Source organism: Rosa rugosa, chromosome 1 (genome assembly GCF_958449725.1).
Source record: "Rosa rugosa chromosome 1, drRosRugo1.1, whole genome shotgun sequence".
Taxonomy (NCBI): domain Eukaryota; kingdom Viridiplantae; phylum Streptophyta; class Magnoliopsida; order Rosales; family Rosaceae; genus Rosa; species Rosa rugosa.
In genome coordinates, this window is record NC_084820.1 from 38,876,139 (window position 1) to 38,898,683 (window position 22,545).

Below are 22,545 nucleotides of genomic sequence, written 5' to 3' on the forward strand. Positions count from 1 at the left end.
CTTCATCTTTTAATTCAAGCTTGATAATTTTAATTCCTAAGGTGGAGCATGCTGATTCTATTACACAGTATCGGCCTATTGCTCTTGCTAATTTTGTCTTCAAGATTATTCCTAAAATTCTCTCTATCCGTTTAGCTTCTATTGCTTCAAGAATAATCTCTCCCCAACAACATGCTTTTGTGCCGGGCCGTAATATTGCAGAGTGCATCCTAGAAACTTCTGAATGTTTCAATTTATTGGATAATAAGTGTTATGGTGGCAATGTGGCGATCAAGGCTGATATTACAAAGGCATTTGACACTCTTTCTTGGGACTTTTTGCTCCACGTTCTTCAGGCTTTTGGCTTTGATCAGATTTTTGTTGATTGGATTCGTGCTCTCCTTCATTCAGCAAAGCTTTCTATTTTGGTGAATGGGAAATTAGTGGGTTATTTTTCTTATAGTAGAGGAGTGCGACAGGGTGACCCATTATCCCCTCTTTTTTTTTGCATAGCTGAGGAAGTTTTAAGTTGGGGTATTGCGGCTCTTATGCATGCGGGTCAGTTATCTCCTATTTCTTCCCCGAGAGGTACTAGGGCTCCCTCCCATGTTCTTTTTGCAGACGATGTAATTGTGTTTTGCAGGGGGGAAGGAGGAACTTACAGGTGATTATGGATTTTTTTGAGGAGTATGGAGCTAATTCGGGTCAGGTTATTAATAAGGCCAAGTCTAGTGTCTTTATCAGCAAGCATATTCAACGTAGGCACCATGACATTGTTTCTTTCTTGGGTATTCCAATGGGCACAACTCCTTTTACTTACTTGGGAGTTCCAATCTTTCGTGGACGACCTAGAGCTTCTCACTTTCAGTCTATTGTGGACAAGATTCGGGTTCGGTTCTCTAGTTGGATGGGTTCTCTTCTTTCAATGGCCGGTCGGCTGCAATTAATAAAGTCAGTAAGTTACATCATGTTGGTCTATAGTTTTCAGGTTTATGAGTGGCCTATTTCTTTACTTCGGCGATTGGAGGTTTGGTGTAGGAATTTTTTATGGTCGGGTTCCATAGATTCACGTGGGGTTCCTTTAGTGGCTTGGAAGACTTGTTGTTTGCCTATGGCCGAAGGAGGTTTGGGTCTTAAACAATTGGTGGTTCTTAATCGCTCTTTACTCACTAGGCCAATAACCTCAACATACAACACTTTTTGCACAACGAAAAAAAAAAATTTGTTGTGTGATAAGGGAAAGTGAATCATACAACACGTTTAAAAAACTTGCGTTGTATAAAGTTGTTAAAATTCTGAAGTTTTTAGCTAGAAGGTCATTACACAACACTTACAATAATAATTTGTTGTGTGAATGAAAAAAAAATAGCGGCAGATTTTCCTCTTAATTTGACTCAAATTTGGCTCAAAATTGGTACTACATAGTACAACAGAATAATTATATCTGTTGTATGAGAGTGACATGCAAAATATCATACAACAGTTTTTTACTCTGTGTTGTATGATCAAGAGGGAAAGGTTTGGATGTGCCTATGTTTGCCCCAAAATAGCACTCATTCCCCCCAAAACATATAGATTTTGATTGAAATGTATCTGGTGATTGATAGTCCCACAACTGAATGACTTATTTGTGTTGTATAAACGAGTAATGCCTAACCTAGCGCCAAAATTGATACTTTGAGTTCACATAAGCGGGAACATTTAGAAGGCTGGGCCTTCATTCCAGCACTTGTAAAAAAAAAAAAAAAAAAAGAAAGAAAGCAGGGGTCAGTTCACTCTCACGTTGTACACACACTCTCTCTCTCCCCGTCTCTCCCTCTCCCCACATCGCTCCTCTCCCTATCTCACTCTCAATCTTCTCTCACTCTCTTCTTCATCCAACTCTCTTCCTTACCCAGAAATCATAGTCTTCCTCTCTCTTTCATTCTGAAATCTCAAATAGGGAAACCCCCAATCTCAGATTCCCCAAAATCAAGTCGAAACCTCAATCTGAAACTCAAATTTCATTGACCTAACTCTCTTCTTCGACAAACCCCAACCAAAGCTCTTTCTTTTCGACAAACCCCGACCAAAACCATCTCTCCCTCTAGCTAGGTTATTCGATCTGGGAAATAGCGAAGGGAAGAAAACCTAATGGGTAGCCTCTAGGGTTCTTCAGATCTTTCAGCGATGGTGATTGTTGCTTTCGTCGGTGGTTACAACTTTGAAAGCAAGTTGTTTGACATCGCCGGATTTGGGTCAATACAACTTTGAAAGCAACTTTGAAAGCAAGGATTTGGGTCTCTCTGCTTTCTCTTCCACGTCGCCGGATTCATTTCCGAGATGCAAGAGATCGGTCTCCAAGAAAATCTGCTCCGTCATATCGCCACAGCAATCGGAGCGGAAGCCAGCCACTACTGGCTCGGTTAGTTTTTTCCATTGATTTGGTGCTCTGGGGTTAATGGGATTCTTTGTTTTCCGGTTTTTGATATTGGGTTTTGGTTGATTTTGCAGGTCAAGACGGGGATGACAATGACGGAGAAGATATTGGTTAGGGCTTCTGAGAAACCCCAATTGAGCCCAGGTGACAATGTTTGGGTTAACATTGATGTTTTGATGACCCATGACGTGTGTGGCCCTGGTTCATTTGGAATCTTCAAAAAAGAGTTTGGACAGAATGCAAAGGTAGCTTCATTTTTCAGCTAATAAGATCATTGCATTGATCACCATATAGACAATGTATGGTGTATATATATATGTATATCGGTTCTTCCTTTCGTTTAGCCCATAGTCTTTGTCATCTTTGTATTGCTGCGTGTTCCATGAAGTTATTTAATTGCTACTTCATTGTTTTGGCATTGTAGGTTTGGGACAGAGAAAAGATTGTAATCATACCTGACCATTATATATTTACAACTGATGAGCGTGCAAACCATAATGTGGATATCTTGAGGGATTTTTGCACGGAGCAGAACATCAAGTACTTCTATGATATCAAGGATCTTGGTAACTTTAAGGTGTGGATTTGAAGTTTAATTTTATGTCGATTTGCTAGTGTATATTTTCTTATGTATTATTCTGTTTTTGCATCAGATGTTAACTTTAGTTCACAATTTGGCAGGCTAACCCAGATTACAAGGGTGTATGCCATGTTGCTCTTGCTCAAGAAGGTCATTGCAGGCCTGGAGAGGTATGTTTCTTTAAAAATCCCACGATTTTAGGGTTTGTTGCATTCTCGTTAATAATATCACTAGTTCCTTCAATTTCTTCGTTTGCGGTTTTCACTTAAGAAGTTTGTGTACGTACAAATTTAGTTCTTCTCAGATTAGCTTCGATTAAAGAAATTTTTGTAGTGGGTTTGTGTTTGCATAGCTCCTGATATATTGCTAAGAAGTCTGTGTACGTACAAATTCATGTCCTAAGATATATTGCTATATATGAATCTGTAGCTCCTGATAAGGACGAATCTGTTGTCGCTTTTGTACAATGAAAATTAGAATTTCATTGCAGTTCTTAATTCTTTTCAGATAATTCAAGTAATTCATTCCATGAGCTGTTTACTTGCAGGAACTTAAAATTGGGAAAGTCTGCGTATTCAAGTAAGTTGCATCTTGTTCTTCAATAGAATAGAGAGGGCTTTGGACTTTAGAGTAGTTAAAAGTGTACATGGGTCATAATAATGGCTCAAGCTTAGTTCAATACAAAGAAAAAAGATTATAAAAAAAAAGTACCTTCTAGTTTTTGTTAAGTATTTGGTGAATACAAAGAATTATTGCTTGATGCTTAGAATTGAAATAGATTAAGGTTCAAATATTGCACACCATATGTTCGATAGTATGCCTCAAAGACAACCACCAAGCTGAACTAGTGGGCTGTTCTGTTGTTTTCGAATAACCTATACTTCTTCTTTTAATCTCAGTTTTTGGCACCTTAAAATAGATTCTTCAATGATCGTTTGAAACTTGGTTTCATGCAAAATGAAGTTGAAATGAGATACTTATGATATTTTGAAGTTAACACAGTGTTTCAGGATTTCTGCAGAAATCAGCATTTTCTATCACTTTGGATCTCTGTTTGACCATTCATTTGAACTCCGAATAACTTGAAATTTTGCAAAATTGTGGGTTTACATGTCTAGTTCAAATCTGGAGAGTTGTGCTTGAAAGCACTAAAGGGATGATTGTTGGTGAATTTTTTTTTTGCTACCACTTTTCTGAAAATTTCTGAAACTTGCAGCAATCTTGTTACAAAACAAATGATATATTAGAAACTATTACACTTTTGTCAGTCCTCAGTCTTTAGCATGTTAAATTATACATGCAAAGCATGCTTTGAAAGTTAAACTTTAGTCCAAGAGGCTTACTCAACCTTATTGAAAAGGATTTCATGTTTTCATCTGATATATTTATTTAGAAACATTAATGGATTATCCTGCTTTATCTAATGTTGCTTTTTATCATTGTGAGGAACCTCTTGCTAATACTGAACACTCCTATCATGGGAGACTGCTGGGAGCAAAATCCCCAACTCGGAATCTTCGTAGCTTAAAACCACCACAGACAGAACACTATGTTCCTACACTACTCTTCCACCTTTAGATGTAGATGTAAGTCTTTTTCTTTTGTCTTTCTCTGCAGCTTCTTGTATGTATCATTTTTAGTTGACATTTAGGTGATTGATGTTACAGAAAAGAATTCAATGTTGGAAACGAATGTGGTAGTTGATTGATGTTTATGTCTTATTCTAGTTGCAGCAACAATAGCTAAATCTTATAAAGTAGATAATAACAACAATTTGTTTAACATTTAGGTGAGGTTCTTGCTGATATCTGGAAGGGAATATGAACAAGCTTTCGAAGCTAAATGCATTTGTGAAAGTCACTTAGTAGCCACATGCTCCTTCAGGTATTTCACTCTTACAGGTTGTGTGCATTACCACTTAGACTAGTTCGTGTTTGGTAGTCGTTTAGTTAGCCAGAATGCTGATCATATATGAATTATCTCCAATTAATGTCACTAAGTCTTGTGCTTTGGTGTTCTTACTACTCAATTTTTGTGATCATGTAGGTTGTTCTACCTGTTTTTGTTTGTGCTGACAAGGATATTGAAAGCTTGGATGAAGTGAAGAGAGGTTCAAGGAAGAGTAGTTGTTCAGCATTTAATAATATTGTTCTCAATCTTATTCTTGTGTTTTAATGTATAGATGATTGAGAAATACTACATTTATAGTACATTTGATGCTTTAATGTATGGATTGGAGTACTTCATTGATGAATAGCATTTAGATTTCTTTCTAATATGGATTGGTATTGTTATTTAGACAACAATGGAGTATTAATTCCGCAAAATTCAGATTACACAATAATCAAGCAACAATTCACACAACAGACTTCTTATAACACACTAAAATTCAGTTGTCTGAACTAAATCATACAACAGTCATAGTCTACAAACTGAAGTGTGAGGAGCAATCACACAACAATAAAATTCAAATACATGTTGTCTGATGAGCTTGACCAACAACAGTTTGAAAATAAGTTCTGTTGTATGAAGGATGCACCTGCCACGCACAGCATGGCTACACGACAGCTGTGCCCGGCATCTGCCGAGGGAAGGTACAACGCTGATAACAAAGAAACTGTTGACTGTTTGTGTTTCACACAACGGCTTTCCACCGTTGTGCCATTTTTCATCACACAACGGAGATCGTCTAAATCACACAATGATTTTGGTCCGTTGTCTGTTAGCTTTTTTGGCCTAGTGACTTCTTAAAAAGGCCTGGGATATTTTTTCATTAGGTTCTGAGGGTTGTTCTTTTCTCCGCGATCGTTTTTGGAGGAATGGAGTGGTTCGAAGATCCTATGCTATATCATCAATTTGGCCTGGGGTTAAGCGTTTTTTGCCTCAAATTATAGAGAACATCAAGTGGTTAATTGGGAATGGTGCATCAATCTCTTTTTGGCGGGATAACTTTGCTGGGCAGCCATTATTGGAGTTTTTTGGAGCGAGGGCTGCGGATATGGATGGCTTTGCTTCTGATTTCATAGAGGATGGGGGTTGGGTTTTTCCACATATGTTTCTTCTTCACTTTCCAGTGTTATGTGCTTTCCTTCGAGAAAATGTTCCAATTTCTATCACTTCTCAGGAAAAAGATAAGTTGGTTTGGACTCATTCATCTTTAGGGTTGCTTACTGCTCGAGATGCCTATTTATTTTTGCGACCTGCATTCTCTACAGTTGATTGGGGTAAACTAATTTGGTCCAATTTTCTTCCTCCACGCATGTCTCTCTTGGCTTGGAAAGTTTTGAAAGGTCGTGTTATATCTGATGACTTCCTTCAAAAACACGGTATCTCTCTTGCTTCAAGGTGTGGGCTTTGTTGTCTTCATACAAAGTCTATTGACCATATTTTTTTTCATTGTTCATTTGCAACACTATTATGGCAGTGTTTGGAGGGGTTGTTTCAGTTGGGTGCACTCCAGGATTCTTTACTGGGTAGGTTTCAGCAAGGATTGGCACAAGGTCATAGTGCTCAGTTGCATGATCTTTGGGTTGGTGCTTTCGTTGCAATCCTTTGGTGTATTTGGAATTTGAGGAATAGGGTCAGATTTGAAGGGGAAGCTGTTGATGTGGCGAAGGCTCATAAGTGGGTTAATGGGCAGATTATATACTCTAGCATGTTGGCTTCTGGCACTATGTATAATAGTGTGGATGAGCTTACTATTTTGAAGAGTTTACGGGTCTCTTGCAAGCCTAGACGTGCTCCACGAATTATTGAGGTGAATTGGTTTCCTCCTTTAATTGGTTGGGTTAAAATTAACACTGATGGCGCTTGGAGAAGTGCATCCGGTCAAGTTGGGTTTGGTGGAGTATTTCGGGATTATCAAGGTACTTTTCTTGGTGCTTTTTCCTCTAGTTTTGATATTCCAAGTTCCGTGGCAGCAGAAGTAATGGCGGTGATTAAAGCAATTGAATTAGCTTGGGTTCGTGATTGGAAACATGTGTGGTTAGAAGTGGATTCTTCTTTGATTTTTACTTTACTCAAATCTCCTCAGCTGGTGCCTTGGCAATTGCGAGTTGAGTGGGGTAATTGTTTGCACCGTATCTCTCAAATGCATTTCCACTCCTCACACATTTTTCGGGAAGGAAACCAAGTTGCAGATGCTTTTGCAAATTTTGGTATTTCTTCAACAGGTTTGGTTTGGTGGGATTTCCCTCCAGATTTTGTTTCATCGTTATGTAATAGAGATTATTTAGGTCTTCCCAATTTTCGTTTTCGTTAGTTGGGGTTACAGTTAGCTTCGATTTCCGTTTGCTTTTGTGGGGTAAGGCTTTACGTCCCCCCCTTATGTATTTCATTTTCTTTCTTTTGCAATAAAGGGGAGATGGAGAGAATTGTTGCTCTTCTATCTTCAATCTTAATAAAAAAAAAAGGTTTATTGATATCATGTACCCATCCCCCATTTTATGACATGTATTGTCTCTTCAAGACAAATTAATTAAAGAATGTGGATCTTTGTATAGTCTCATGAAAAACGTTATAGAATTTGTATAATCTTCCCTTATAAGGAGCTTGAATTTTGGACTTAGTGAATATATTTTACTCAAATTCATGCCGTTATATTAGTCTTTCCTCCCCCTAATGGCGCAAAGACTATTCGAGTTGACCCACACACAAAACAAGTGTTAAAAAATATTGGATAGAAGATTCAGTGGTACGTGGGTGGGGAGCTCAAACCAATTTTAGCTCAAAAACGTAATAGGCTGAGAATTTTTTTAAAAATAAAATGAGACATGATGGATAAAATCTTACACCAATTCACGTCATTTTTCAGAAACGATATGATCTCCTTAATGATCGGAGGGTTGTCTCATCAAAATGACAACTCACATATATATGATAAATTAAGAGTAGCAAGGTTTGCAATACGAGGCATATCATAAAATATGTAAATAATTATACACAACATGGTAGGTCGAAGTAACACAATAGGTCATGCCAAACTATTTTATAGGCTCAATGAAACTTTTGGTTCATGATTAGTACATTGGTTATGGTTCTGTAATATAACCAAAATATGATAGAAATTATCTTCGCCAATTTATGTAAAAGAATGTCATATTGGTAATATGACAGACACAAGCTATGTTGTAGCCATCAATAAGCAAAAGAATGTCTTATCTATATATAGACTATCTTAATAAATCAGCTTTTCTTGAGATGATTGTTACCTTAACTTTGTGAAGCATCAATTGTGAAACATATGACAATTGCAACAGATCATGTCTATAGTTAGACTATATGCAAAACAAATATCTTTGCCATTATTTTTGATCATGTATATCCAATTATCCATAGTTCAAATTGAAGGGAAAAACCCTAGGAGAGAACTTTTCTCTCGTCTACTGCTGCAACATCCACGCAGAAAAATCCTAATCCTATTTTCTCAAATCCTACTCCTCTTCTACCTCCAATCTCATCGTGTCATCTATTGATTCAATCATAGCAAGCTTCGTGGGCTCACTGGCATTGGCAAAGAGTGGCGGTGCACCGAATTTAGGATGGATTGGTGACTACCATGTCTGTAAATCAACCCAATCATATCTTCTCGTTAAGCCTCTAACATCCAAAATTTTGAAGTGGGGGCTTCTTCTACGGTTGTTGGGGAAAAAGGATTTGCGAGGAACAAGAAGCTGATGCCTCTGAAGAAGCAAGATGTTGCACCTCGGCTACTCACTTATCCTTCTACTAAAGTTGGTAAGCGCCTTAGTCATAAGGGCAAGGAAAAAAGTTTAAATTTCTTAGTTTTAGTTGCTTATAGAATGGACTTTGGCCATTCAATTTACTTGATTCTTCGTTTTTTCAATTGTACAACAATTGAGTTCTCGAGGCAATTGGATTTACTGAGTGGTACTGGTCCATTTTATAGGTTCCTTTTTAATAAATGAGCTTATTTGTTTTCAATGAGTGGTACTGGTCAGTTTTGTTAGTTTGCTTAGTCCATAAAGATTTGGTCATAGCCTAGAATTAATGTATGTGTCGTTCTGGCTATGATAAGGAATGAAATTATCTGCTTTTTAAAAAAAAAAGGTTCAAACCCATAGAGAGTTCTTTTTTTTTTTTTTGAAATAGATATGACAAGCTATTGAGAAATTTATTTAGGTAAAAAATCACTAATAGACAATGAGTTTTGACATGTTCGATACTTAACCCAATGACTTTTCAAAAATATCATTTAACTCAGTCACATTCAACTTTATCTTACACTTAACTCACTATAGCTAAATATCTTGTTAGAAGCCGTTAAAGTTAAGGGTATATTTTTATAAAGATAAAATTTTACAAACAATACCCCAAATAAAGTCGATTCATCATTTTGGTACATCACATTTAAAAACTACAGCATTCGATCTTCCAAATACTAACGGGGTGATCTACCTATCCCCAAAGAAGCGGGGACGGCCCAAAGGCAGCAAAAATTTAGCAAAGGCTGGGCTAGGGATGCTAAAGCCTAAAAAGAAGAGGTTTGCTAAGAAGACTGGGGAATCAAAGGAGATGGAGGTCGGGGTGAGTTCATCTTCCTCAGAGGCAGCGTATGAGAAGGCCATTGGGTCCAAGGTAGGAGAAACAGTGGATGGGGCCAATGTTCTGGAATTGGCATCAGGAGCCAATAAGGTTTGAGAAAAGTCGCCAGTTACCCTTGTAGTATCTTTGCTTTTGATATTCTCTTAGATAGTGCAGGGTGTTTTCTGGATATGTTTTAAGCTTCTTAGCCTAAAAAGGTCGAATTATTTAGGTAATGACTCTATTGACAGCTCTACTGAGCGAGTCATTATGTGTAATTTTGTTGAACTTCAATATTAGTTGACTATTTCTCTAAAAAAAAAAAAAAAACTACAGCATTGGTACCTCACCATTGAAACCCGACAAAGTTTTCATACCTTTCCGTCTATAACAGCATCAACTCAATTGTCACATAAGCTATTTCATGGGCAATTTTATCTTTTTATTTACAATTTTCTTTGGCAATAGTTTCTTTTTCTTTGGCAAAAATTCTTTTCATCCTCCTGATCATAGAACTCTCTCTCTCTCTCTCTCTCTCTCATCACATATAGACAGTTCCTTTTCCCCTTCCTCATAGAGATCAAGTGATGAATGGCTTTTAATTGGAGTACTGTTTGTAAAATTTTCTCTTTTCTAATAAACACTAAAAAAATACATTTGCAACTTAATTTTTTTTTTGAAGCAATTACAATTTTTCAAATTTTTATATAGTTTATGCAAATTTCTAATAAAATAGGAAATTTAAAAAAAAAACTGAAATTTCTTTAAAAAAAAAAAGTTGAAAGAAAAAATTAAAATGAACATTGTGCTATTCAAATGATTAAACGTTTTCCGATTTGACTAATTTTTTGTAGGATTCATATGTGTGTAGGGAATTAGATAATGAGTGGTTGTGATTATTAAAATATATCCTTAAAAGAACAACATCCTAACTTTTCAAGTTTAAAGAGATGACCTTTTTTTTTTTTTTGAGTAAGTAATGAATTCATTCATAGCAAACACAGGCTAGAATGGCCCAATACATAGTTCCCATCAGGGGGATAGGTGCCATTACATTTGAAACAATTCCGCTCCTTTTGCAGGAGCCTAGCAGAATAAACATAATTCTAAACTAAGATTAATAGCAGACAAAGGTTCCGGTGTCAATGCGCTCAATTGCGGTACACCAAAGAACTTTGCACCTAGATGTGTAGAATCACCGAACATTCTGTAGGCGAAGTACATAGATTGTTCCTAATACAAGGAACTTATTTGTAATTAGACTAACTAAAAACATAGCAATGGGCTGAGAGAAAAACCCTAGCCCAATAGAAAGCCCAAAAAGCAGCCCAAAGAAAAGTCACAGCCCAAAGCCCAGAAAGTTGATGAGCACCCAGTCCACCTCTCCCCCTCCTTCACGCTCTTGTAGCACGTACAGCAGGCCTCCCTGCCGTCAATTGAGGCCGCCACCAGCACGCCGCCACGATCAACAACGCCATGACCACGTCACCAGCACCCCGTGGCCACGACTATCGCTTGCACCACGCCACCATGACCATCACCACATCCACGTCGCCAGCACCACGTCACCATGGCCATCAACGCCATGACCACACCGCCACGACCAGCAACCGCTCAAGCTCTACCTCTGTACATTACCACCGCCGCGCATCGAAGGCTTGAGATCAGAACCCCGCCACCCCAACAAACCTACAGGAGCATCAAGCGGCAACCTCTCCAGACCACCTAAGCAATAGCCTCAAAACATTCCCGTCCGGCGCACTCACCACACAGCGACCAAACCAGAGGCTGGCCACAGGCGGGAGCCGCCGGACGAGCAGCGAGATGGAACCGGAAAAAAAACCTAGTTTTTGTTAGGGTTTGCTTCGAGAGAAAATCAAAGAGATGACTTTTTTGATCCTCCCTATATATATATATATATATATATATATATATATATATATATATATATATATATCCTATCCAGAGCGAGGCCTCGCTCTGAAATTAAAGTGCGAGGTTGGTGTTTAGAGTCACTTTTCGGTCTCATATTCACATCTCGACCGTTCAGTTTTTAGGTAATAATGTACAAATCATGGTTATAAAATTTCAGTCAAATTGATGGTCATTAAAGCATTGATAACTGCCTTAAAGCTAGTACGGTTCAGGTTGGACAGATTCAGTCCGTCCATTGTTTAGGATCACTTTTCAGTCTCATATCCACATCTAGACCATTTAGTTTTTAGGTACTAATGTATAGATCATCTCTGCAAAATTTCAGCCAAATTGATGATCTTTAAGGTATCTAACTCGCTTAAACCAATGGACGAATTGAATTTGTCCATCCTGAACCGTATTAGCTTTAAGGCAGTTATCAATGCCTTAATGACCATCAATTTGGCTGAAATTTTGCAGAGATGATTTATACATTAGTACCTAAAAACTGAACGGTCGAGATGTGGATATGAGACCAAAAAGTGACCCTAAACTCTAAAAGCGCACGTTAATTTCAGAGTGAGGCCTCACTCTGAATAGGATCTGTATATACACACACACACACACAAGGTTTTAAATATCTGCGATATTTCGATATCTCCCCCGATATCTCCTTTTTTCGACGGACCGATATATCTAGGGGGGTAAATATCTTATCTTTTACAGTTTCTGCGAAATTTCTCCGACATCGTCAAATATCCCCGATATATTAGATATTTGCTATATATCTTCGATAAATTGAAGAAATATCTGTAAAATTTGAGGTAAAAATAAAAAAAAAAACTCAGTAATTCTCTAAATGAAAATCTGTGTGAAGAGAGATCTCCTAAAGGCAAATCTGAGTGAGTAAAAAAATCCCCTCAAGGCGAATCTAGGTGAGGAGAAATACCCTCAAGGCGATTTTGGGTGAGAAGTAATTCTCTAAAAGTCTAAATACAAATCTGTGTGAGGAGAGATTTGGTACTGTGTAGTCTGTGACTATGTCTGTAACTCTGTATGTAGTTTGTAACTCTGTAGTTGAATAATAGAAAGAAGATAAAGCCATAAAGGTTCAATTATTCAAATTAGGCCCAATGACATTGCAGAAGGAAGTCAAGGAACCATATATGGATGACATGATGAGAAGAGAGTGCAGAGTACGGAGTATTAAATTTTGGCTATACATCTTGAAAAAGTGAGGAATAACGAAGCTACTATGTAGTCTGTGAGTGTATAGTCTGTAGTTGAATAGTATAAAGAAGCTAAAAGTTCAAATGCTAAAGTAACTATCAAATGGAATATGTGAATAACATGCATAAAGACAGGGGCGGAGCCACCTAGTGGGTCCCGTGACCCATTAGAGTTTTTAAGTACAAATATATATTAGCTTCTCCAAAATGTAATGATGCTTCTTGTTGTAACCTTTGTGGATCTATTTTTTTCTTTTCTTTTTTGGTTTGAACATGTGTGTTTCTATATATAATTATATATTACGTATGTAGTGCTATTGTTCTACTTTTGAATTATAAAAGTTAATATAGTTATTGCTTTAGACAATTTACAAGATGTATATCACTTTGGCTTAAATTTCACATCTAGCAAGTAATTCCACTCACATAATCTCGTGTCCAATTGTGACAACCTTAGCTTCCCTTTTTATATATATATTTTTAAAGTAAGTTTTCATATTTCATGAGTGCCCCACCTTAAATTGAAACCTGGCTTCGCCATTGCATAAAGAGACTCAGAGCAGGCCGCTCAATTATTCAAAAGTGGCCAAGTTCAATTATTTCAAAAGAGGCTGACTGGCTGAGTGAGTTTGAAGAAGAAACAATATATTAATGAAAAACAGAGTGACTATGCATCTTGAAGAAGTGAGGAATCTATATAAGAGTTTATCATATACTTCAATTTACGCATCGAAGCAGTCTTGCAATCGTTTTAAAGAAAAGAAGTTCTACATTTCTGGTATAAATAGTTCTTCTTAATATTACATGTTATGTTTTAGATCTAATCTGCAAGTTACAATAAATATTTACTTGTTTTAGTACATTTTTATATGCTAGATTAAAAATGGCAAGCAGCGGTGGAGGTGGAAATGATCCAGCATGGAAGTACGCAACTCCCGTCGAAGGAAATTGATATGGTACAACATGTAAATTTTGTTTTGCCACTTTTAAATGTGGAGGAATTACAAGATTGAAGAGTCATTTATCGGGTTATGATCCTCACAAGAGTGTAAAGAAATGTGATAATGTGCCACCGGAGATCAAAACAGAGGTGATAGCATGGATAAAGAGAAAAGAATCTATTAAGCAAGAAAAAGCAGTTGTTCAAGATGATATTAGAGAAGAACTCCGCAATGATTATCTTGGCAATCAAACAAGTCTGTACAATGACGACGACGACAATGATGATGATGATGGATTTCAATATCCACCAGACATGCACCCTGTAGTACGACAAGATTATCGTGCTGCAGTAAGACGATCAACTGTAGATCGTGATAAGAACTCTCAGTTTAGTAGAAGTGCAAGATTTCAATTTCCAAAACAATCGAGAGGCGGTAGTAGCAATCAACAACCGCAACAAGTTGATCAATCAAAAACCTATCGGTACTCATTTCCTGAGCCTCCAGTAGCAATGCCATCAAAAGATAGTCGATCAAAACAAAGCACAATTAAATCATTACTAAAAGATGGTAGAGAACTATTGGCAACAATGGTGTCCAAATACCACATATATGATGCTGTCCCTTTTAACAAAGTTGATTCTCCACATTTTCAAAACATGTTGACTACAGCTGGAAATCTAGGTAAATTATATTGTATTTACATATTTCTTCATGGACAATTATGTTAAGTAGAATTTATATAATGAACATTCCTATAAAATAAATCATTTTCTTGTTTAGGTCCTGGTGTAAAGCTTCCTAGCTCCTATGAAATTCAGACTCGTTACTTAGAGAATGAGTACACAGAAATGAAAAGGTATGTGGATACTCACAGAGAAACTTGGAAAATATATGGATGCACTATCATGTGTGATGGATGGACTGGCCCAACCAAAATGGCTATTCTAAATTTCATGGTGTATTCAAAAGGTTCAACTGTGTTTTTGAAGTCTGTAGATGCTTCACATATGAAAAAAAAATGCTCAGTACATAGAACTATTGTTAGATGAGATTATCCAAGATGTTGGACCAGAAAATATTGTCCAGATTGTCATTGACAATGCATCAGCATTTAAAAAGGCTGGAAGGGAACTATAGAAAAAATATTCACTGTTATGGATCCCGTATGCTGCCCACTGCATCGATTTGATATTTGAAGATATCGGGAAGCAAGAGACTGTTTCCACTGTCGTCAAATGGGCTCAAAGTGTAACTAACTACATCTACAATCATGGTTGGGTACTGGCTGAAATGAGGAGCATCACGAAGGGAGATTTGATTCAACCGGGTAAAACTCGATTTGTGACAAATCACATTGCCATCGATAGTATCTTGAAGAAGAAATCTGATTTGAGAAAATTGTTTACAAGTAGCGCATGGAATGAGAATGCAGCGAGCAGGACCAGAGATGGCAAAAGGATAGAAAAAAGAGTCCTCGATGGGACATTTTGGGATGACATGGAAGCAGTCCATAAAATTTATAAGCCATTGTATGAGATTCTTCGAATTGTTGACACAGAAATTTAGCCAACCATACCCATATTATATGATATGTTTGAAAGAGTGAAACAACAAATATCGCAGATGAGAGGAAAGAAATGGATGCTTAAAATCATCAATAATCGATGGGATAACACATTAAGTCAACCATTGCATGCAGCAGGTATTATTTCTCTATCTCGAAATACGTTTGTATCTTGATAATTAGTTAGTTAGATGAAGATCTATACTATATAACTTTTTGGTTTCTTGTTTGTAGCACATTTCTTAAACCCAAATTTTCATTATCGACCTGATGTTGGTTATAGCACACGTTTCATAAACTCTCTGGCAACAGTTGTTGAACAATTTAACATAAATGGAGAAATTGCGAATACGTTTGTGGATGAGGTAACTTCTTATTGATGACAACCTTAAAAAAGTTTGGGATTATAAATGACCAATTTTCAAATAGTTAATGCAGATTGTATGCTTTAGAGATGCAAATGAATCATTTGGGTCAACCATAGCAAGAAAAACAAGAGAAACCAGAAAAACAGGTTTGTGGTATATGTATACATTAAAACACACACACACACATAATTTCTTTAATAGAAAATGTTGATCTACTATAGCAGTAACTCATTGTAGTAGCTTTACAGCTGATTGGTGGGCACAATGTGGGTATTCTGCACCAAACATGCAGAAAATTGCAATGCGTATTTTGGCACAAATGGCTTCTTCTTCTGCGTGTGAGAGAAATTGGAGTACATTTTCTATTATTCATACCAAGCAAAGGAACTGTTTGGCATATCAGAAGTTAATTGGAAAAGCTTGTATACTGCTACTACAACATGAAGATGCGGCTGCGAGATAAACAGGCAAAGAATAATGTGGTCAATGAAAACAACTATATAGATCTACTTCATGTTGCAAGCGAGCCGCTTGATAATGGCATTGATCCATTTCATGATTGGATTATGCCTACACACCTCGATGATGAAGCTAGAAGACCTCTTCCACAAGTTGTAGAAACTGCAACTAATGCTGGAATCAATGTAGAGAGAGTCTTATCTGAAGAAGTTGTTAAAAACCCAGAAGATAATTCAGATAGTGATGATGCGTGGGGTGGTACAGCAACTCCAGATAGTTCTGATGATGGTGGAGAGGGTGGAAGCGGAACAGGTGGTGGAGGTGAAAGATTCATATGGACAATCTTCTGTGGATGGAGGATTCCAATTTACCTGTGAAGGTAATTTTGATCATACCACCCAAGATGAAAACCACGGAGTGAGAACAGCTGGTCATGGTGCTCAAGAGAAGACCCGATATGGGAGGAGGACTAGAGGTGCAACTGATGATCAAAGTACCCCATCTGATGTTTCTTCACTTGCCTTAAGTTTTGACTTTATCAGTTTAGGCACAGAGCGCTGTGGGATCTCAAATGAATCTCATGAAGGCAACAATCAATTTGGTTATGATGCTTATGGATATAATCAATATGGAGAAGTATATGATCAATCATTCAGTTGGGTTCATCCTTATTATCCCCTTATAGGGGAAACAGTCGGCAACTCTAAAGAGATCTATAACTATCATGTTCATCACTACAATTCGCACTATATGGGTCATATGTCTTGGTCTGATTATTGCATTTTCGTAGACCAGCGAGCGGCTTTTCAACCGCCTAAATCTCTTTTTGGATGTAGATGAAGTTGACATTCATATGTATTTATATGTAGTTCTAAATTTATGATAAATTGATTTTTTTCAAAAACGACATTTTATTACCCTGTATCCCCGATATTTCCGATATCTCCTTTTTTCAAAGTACCGATACATATAAAGATACCGATATTTAAAACCTTGCACATACATACACACATAAAATTTTTCTATGTATATAAAATTTTTCTACAACCTTGTAATGATTTTTTTGTTTGGTGAAAATTTCTCGATTGACCTTGACTAACAGTAGCCCCATAGTTTCTCTTCTGTTTTGCTTTTATGTCAAAACTCAAAAGCTATTGAGCTTCCCCAAGTGCCCAACAGACATGGAGACGAGTTTCATATGGTCAGTCTCCGCCTGTTTCTTTCTGGTCTCGTCCTTCTCCTTTGTTCGCTCATTCTCCAATCCATCTCTTCTTGGAGTTCATCCACTCGGTACCTCTCTCTCTCTCTCTCTCAGTTGCTCTGGAGTCTGGATACATTAACAATTTCAAAATTTGTGATGGGTCTCTTCATCCCAATAACAATTGGGTCTTCATTGCCATTTCTATTTTGGGGCATTACCCAGATGCTTGATTGGTTTTTTCTCTATTGAATTTGGGTTATTTTCTCTGGATGCAGATGAAAAGTACTTTGCTACAGAGGTGATCAAGTGCAAGGACGACTCCAAGTCGTTCACCAGAGACCGTCTCAATGATAATTTCTGTGACTGTGTTGATGGGACTGACGAGCCCGGTATGCTTTTACTTTTGAGTTTCTAATAGTTTTATAAGTTATTAAGTTTGTGTATGTACCATTTCTTTTCTTCTGAAATGAAGGCTTCGTATTGTTCATTGGTTCTGGTTTTGAAAGTTTCTGTATTGGACGACATAAGTGAACTTTTAGATTTGATACATTTTGATATTAAATTATTATGAAATTGATTTCTTAAGTTCTTAAATCCACATGCTATAAATTTATCAGGTAAGATGAATCAGCAATACTGTTAAAGTTTACATCTCTTTTTATCCTCATAAATGTTGTGGTAGAATTCCCTGAGCTTAAGTCTTGTATTAGGTGAAAAAAAATCCCAATTTTTGTGTCGTGGCGAGTCATATAGCTTCTTGTATTTTCAGGGACTTCTGCTTGTCCTGCAGGCAAATTTTATTGTCGGAATATTGGAAGTACACCACAGTTCATATTTTCTTCTCGAGTTAATGATCGTATTTGTGGTAAGTAGCATTTGTAAAATTAGTTCTTTCTTTCTGTGTACATTCACAGCACTGGTACATTTTTTATTAATTCAATGCTATAAATTAGTAAATGGCCTGGGAGTTAGCAGTTAAGTTGTACTGAGAATGTTCCCAATAAGGAATTGAGGTAATATGTTTGTGTGTTATTATACTGTTGATCTAGTTCGAATGACTGGATGGTATATTTACTTGAATAAAATCCATATTTTGCTTTCCAATTCAGGGGAGGCTAAAATCAAAACTGATAATGGAATTCCTTATGAAATGGCTGTGTTTCATAGCCTGGCCTCATTCTAAACTCTAAAGTCTTATTGCTTCAGTTTCCGTTTAATATCAGGAACTTGGTCCATAGAAGTTGTCTTCCTTACCCAGTAGATATATTTGCCTGAATACTACCAGACTGATCCAAATTATCTCATTTTGTTTTTGCTTTTCATTGTAAAATGCCATTATGTATTACAATCAATGACTTTAGGTTTTTTCTTATGTTATTTAATTCCAAGACTCCCTGCACTATAACTGTAGATTGCTGCGATGGAAGTGATGAGAATGATGGTAGTCTCAATTGTCCAAATACATGCATCATGGGCGGGAATGTTGAGTACAAAACTGACCACCGCTTCTCTAGAGTTCAGGATCGAGGGTATGTTGACAAAAAGCAAACCGAAAATAGGGTCAGTCTGGATGACTTCATTCAGAAGCTTAAAGGTAGTCTCTGGTTTCATGCACTTTTGGTGTAGTTGAAAATATTGTTTGAAAATAAGTCTGCCCTTTGTTGTTTACAGGTTTGAAGATAATAATAATCGTACAATTAGTTATTGCTAGTGTTTTTGTGGTTTGCCGGATATTCCATCGTCGTGCCAGATCAAAACGAAGACGTCATCGTTAAAAGTAATATAATCTGTACCTCTGGTTTTGGCAATATGATCGAAGACTTCTCCTGTTATCTCTGCGTGTACCTAACAGGCTATCAAAATGGTATTTGCAGTATTTTTTCAGGTCCTATGACAATATTTGGCCAACGTGCTTCCTCAAGATCTGTGTATGGGTTTCAAGAAAACGAGGTGCTGGAGGATTTAAACTGGTCAGAAGCTTATAGCAAGAATTTACAAACATGGATGTATGTGTCCAACAAATCGCAACTACTATCAGAAAAGTGTTGTAATGATCTGAAGCTTAGTACAGAATCTGCAAATGGGCCTTAGGGGTTGGTCAAAATGCAAAGAAACTACACTTTTTTTTTTTTGGGAATTAGAGAATTTTGCTCAAAGTTTCATATATAAAAAAATGATATTACGAGTGCAATGTGTATCTTTGGTGCAACACAGTAGTAGATTTGTGCTCAGTTGATTACAACATGTGAGAAAAGAAAACAGCAACTATTTTGGACAGCTAAAACATTTTTTGTGGTTTTTAAGTTATCAAATTCCTCATTCGTATTTTCTCTAGGCTATCATCATTAGTGTAAGCATGGATCCCATGAAAAAGAAATCCTAGCACTAGCAGTGCCGACCCTCGTAGTTTCACGCGGCACGCCCTTCCAGAGGCTGTATGCCTTTACCTTCCTGGTTCGGGTATGTTACAGAATGTGGTGTTTTTTGTGATTTTCTGTAACAGAAAATGCATAAATAAGAATATATTTGGTCCTTCTGTTGACATATAGATGAGATGTAAAATTATATAGGGAGAGCTTCACAAATAGTCACTCAATTGTGACTCATTCGACACTTTGGTCATTCAATTTTCAAATATATCACTTTAGTCACTCAACTATTACTCTGTCAATCACTTTAGTCACGGAATGAGCATTTTGTCTCACTTTAGTCACTTCTCCCAATCATTCCAATTCAGATTTCTCAATTTTTCACGATTGGTTGGATGGAAATATGATTGATATTGTGGCAAATAAAGTTTTTTTTTTAATGAAAAAATTAAATGGAGTGAGTAAAGTGAATAATAGAGTTAAAGTTGAGTAACCAAAGTGATATATTTAAAAAGTGACTAGATCAAAGTGTCGAACACTGACTGGGAAGCTTCTCTTTTTAAGCGAGATTGCTAAGTCTTCTGACCTTCTCGTCGAACGATGTTCTAACGTGTAAAAATTGAATGACCATTTGTGATATTCTCCCCATTATATATACATAAGTTCAAAGTCTAGAAAATGAATGATTCCGATTATGTTGTGGCGCCTTTATCAACCTCCTATTCTGTCTTATTAGACTTGTTAGAGCACATGCAGCGCTATACCAATTGGGTGACAACGGTAACTTATTTTTTCACCCTAAAAAATAATCTGGAAGGTAAAAAAAATCATAAATGTTCGATCCAACGGTTGCAATTAATTGACAACGGTAACTTATTTTTATACCCTAAAAAATAATCTGGAAGGTAAAAAAAATCATAAATTTATTTACAAAAATTCTATAAATACCTACTCTCTCACCTTAATTTCTCACACCGAAATTTTCAAAAATTTTAACTCTCCATCAATCTTCTCTTCATTTCTTTCAATTATCATCCAATTATGGGAGATTCAGGTACTAATGGGCAAGTCGAGGAGTAAATTCAATTGTGCGATTCATGGGCGCGTAAGACCATGTGCCCGATCACAGGCAAAAAGTTCATGCTGATTATGTGCAAAATTGGCAAGGTCCACCAACAAGCCGAAGTCCTCAAGCTCTTCAATCTCAGTTTTGAACATTGAAAAGAATTCTCAAGGATTGGCACAATGCACAAATGACCTCTTGTAATCGTATAATAAGAGGAACCAATTGAATGGACGAGGTATTGATTTTTCTCCCGATACTATTAATTGTTATGTTATTACTATTTATGTTTTTAAGTTAAATTTGTCCCTCACAAATATTTGATTTATATCGGTCGGTTTTTATTGCTTCATTCTTCTTGTTTAGGAAAATCAAACTCAAGGGATCTTCATGAAAAAACATCCGAAGAAGTTCGATAAATTTGAATGTTGGGAGAAAGTTAAGTATCACCCGTATTGACAGGACCCGCCCCGGATTTCACCCTAAAATCCGAAGTGACCCTGCGGGGCCCACCTTAGAAGAAATTCTATCAAAAATTTGGCGGAACTTCCCCTAAAATGGGCTACCCAAACCTGTAGATAACATTTACACTTCTCAATCAATTCATCCTTATGCTCCTGGAGCCACCCTGCTCCCCAAATCAACATCAGTCTCCAATTCACAAAACACACATCTCAACTCGAATAGCATAAATCCCATAGATAATCAGAGCAATTCTAACAGAAAGGAATAAGAGGAAAACCTAATTCAAAGGCAGATGCGGAAGCCATGCTGTTGACTATGCCTCAACTCCGTGTACGCCCGACCTCAACCAATTCGCCTGCAAACTGAGCATTTGAAATCGAAGGGCCCAGGGGAAAGTACATAAAATACGTTAGCGTGAGTGGACAAAAATAAACAATTTTTAAACCAAATGGATTTTATACTTTCCCACATTTATTTCCTTAAAAACTCTCGATGCATGCAACAATTTAGAAAACAAATCACGAGAAGCTCCGCTCAAGAAAAAAAAACCGACTAGCCCCGCTAGTCACAAACAACTGAGAGGAAAGATCGAAACTCCGATACTCAACAGGATAAGACCAGCTCCACTGGTTACACGGAAATCAGACTAGGCCCCGCTAGTCGAGAAATGATAGGATATGGGGAAGAGATATCACCATACGGAAAAATTGAGCCTCCCAGGCTCTACCTACCCTCAACTGCCACTCACACATAGATTGTGCGAGGAGGAGAACTAATAACCTCAACTTCCACTCACACATAGATTGTGCGAGGAGGAGACCAAATAACCTCGACTGCCACCCAAGTGAGAAGGAGAATAAATCACCTCTACTGCCACTCACCAACACAAAGTAGGTGAGGAGGAGAACAAGCTACCTCAACTGCCACTCACCAACACAAAGTCAGTGAGGAGGAGACCTAATCACATAACCCGCGTATGGTGAGAAAAAATCATCGAAAACCAGTAAATCCATGTAGCTTCCCCACATTTCTCACAAGATAGAAACCATGTATTCAACGACGTGACCTCGCACGCCAAGATTACTCTCAATCTCAAAATGGATAAGTGAGAAATAGGAATAAATCGACGGCGTGTCCCACACGCCCAAATATTCTCAAATCCGTAACCAAAACCGGAAATTAGTATAGGTAAATCCCATTTCCAAAAATCTCTCAAAATCTTCAAGAAGCCTTTAATCCAAAATCCTTAATTAGGCATTCCCGATGCCAAAATCGAAAGTCAATAAACAATTGAGAATATCCAACTCCATTGAAACTCATCTTAAAAATCTTCCAGGAGCTTAACTCGGTGATTAGGGATATGCTTAATTCCGGAAATTTACCTCGGAAATAAGGAATTCATCAAATAATATTATAAATCAAAACCAACCTTTGAAACTCATTATTGA

The 22,545-nt window shown here is 37.1% G+C and overlaps 2 protein-coding genes and 1 long non-coding RNA gene across 5 annotated transcripts; all 3 read left to right on the forward strand.

Annotated features, from left to right (window-relative positions):
* Nucleotides 1-4,430: 4,430 nt before the first annotated feature.
* On the forward strand, nucleotides 4,431-5,211 carry LOC133723415 (uncharacterized). The gene is made up of 3 exons (XR_009852995.1): nucleotides 4,431-4,564; nucleotides 4,768-4,862; nucleotides 5,025-5,211. It is a non-coding gene; the product is annotated as an uncharacterized LOC133723415 (long non-coding RNA).
* Nucleotides 5,212-13,989: 8,778 nt separating this feature from the next.
* On the forward strand, nucleotides 13,990-15,294 carry LOC133707706 (uncharacterized). Its single transcript, XM_062133209.1, has 2 exons — nucleotides 13,990-14,289; nucleotides 14,389-15,294. The coding sequence occupies exons 1-2, from the start codon at nucleotides 14,118-14,120 to the stop codon at nucleotides 14,655-14,657; spliced, it is 441 nt and encodes a 146-aa protein (XP_061989193.1). The 5' UTR covers nucleotides 13,990-14,117; the 3' UTR covers nucleotides 14,658-15,294.
* Nucleotides 15,295-17,121: 1,827 nt separating this feature from the next.
* Nucleotides 17,122-19,395, forward strand: LOC133736969 (glucosidase 2 subunit beta). Of its 3 annotated transcripts, none has more exons than XM_062164611.1 (6): nucleotides 17,122-17,289; nucleotides 17,476-17,589; nucleotides 17,991-18,065; nucleotides 18,612-18,794; nucleotides 18,872-18,977; nucleotides 19,075-19,395. In XM_062164611.1, the coding sequence occupies exons 1-5, from the start codon at nucleotides 17,181-17,183 to the stop codon at nucleotides 18,973-18,975; spliced, it is 585 nt and encodes a 194-aa protein (XP_062020595.1). In that variant the 5' UTR covers nucleotides 17,122-17,180; the 3' UTR covers nucleotides 18,976-18,977; nucleotides 19,075-19,395. The 3 variants fall into 3 exon arrangements, with proteins under 3 accessions (XP_062020595.1, XP_062020587.1, XP_062020578.1); XM_062164603.1 differs by having other exon boundaries at nucleotides 17,125-17,289; nucleotides 17,970-18,065; nucleotides 19,086-19,395; XM_062164594.1 differs by having other exon boundaries at nucleotides 17,127-17,289; nucleotides 17,970-18,065.
* The last annotated feature ends 3,150 nt before the right edge of the window (nucleotides 19,396-22,545 follow it).

What these genes read in the sequence shown, in the direction of transcription:
- LOC133707706 (XM_062133209.1), top strand. Translation starts at nt 14,118, where the DNA reads ATGCCATCAAAAGATAGTCGATCAAAACAAAGCACAATTAAATCATTA. An exon ending in GACTACAGCTGGAAATCTAG is followed by an intron (nt 14,290 to 14,388) that starts GTAAATTATATT and finishes TTTCTTGTTTAG; the next exon opens with GTCCTGGTGTAAAGCTTCCT.
- LOC133736969 (XM_062164603.1), top strand. Translation starts at nt 17,181, where the DNA reads ATGGAGACGAGTTTCATATGGTCAGTCTCCGCCTGTTTCTTTCTGGTC. An exon ending in TCTTGGAGTTCATCCACTCG is followed by an intron (nt 17,290 to 17,475) that starts GTACCTCTCTCT and finishes CTCTGGATGCAG; the next exon opens with ATGAAAAGTACTTTGCTACA. An exon ending in TGATGGGACTGACGAGCCCG is followed by an intron (nt 17,590 to 17,969) that starts GTATGCTTTTAC and finishes TTGTATTTTCAG; the next exon opens with GGACTTCTGCTTGTCCTGCA.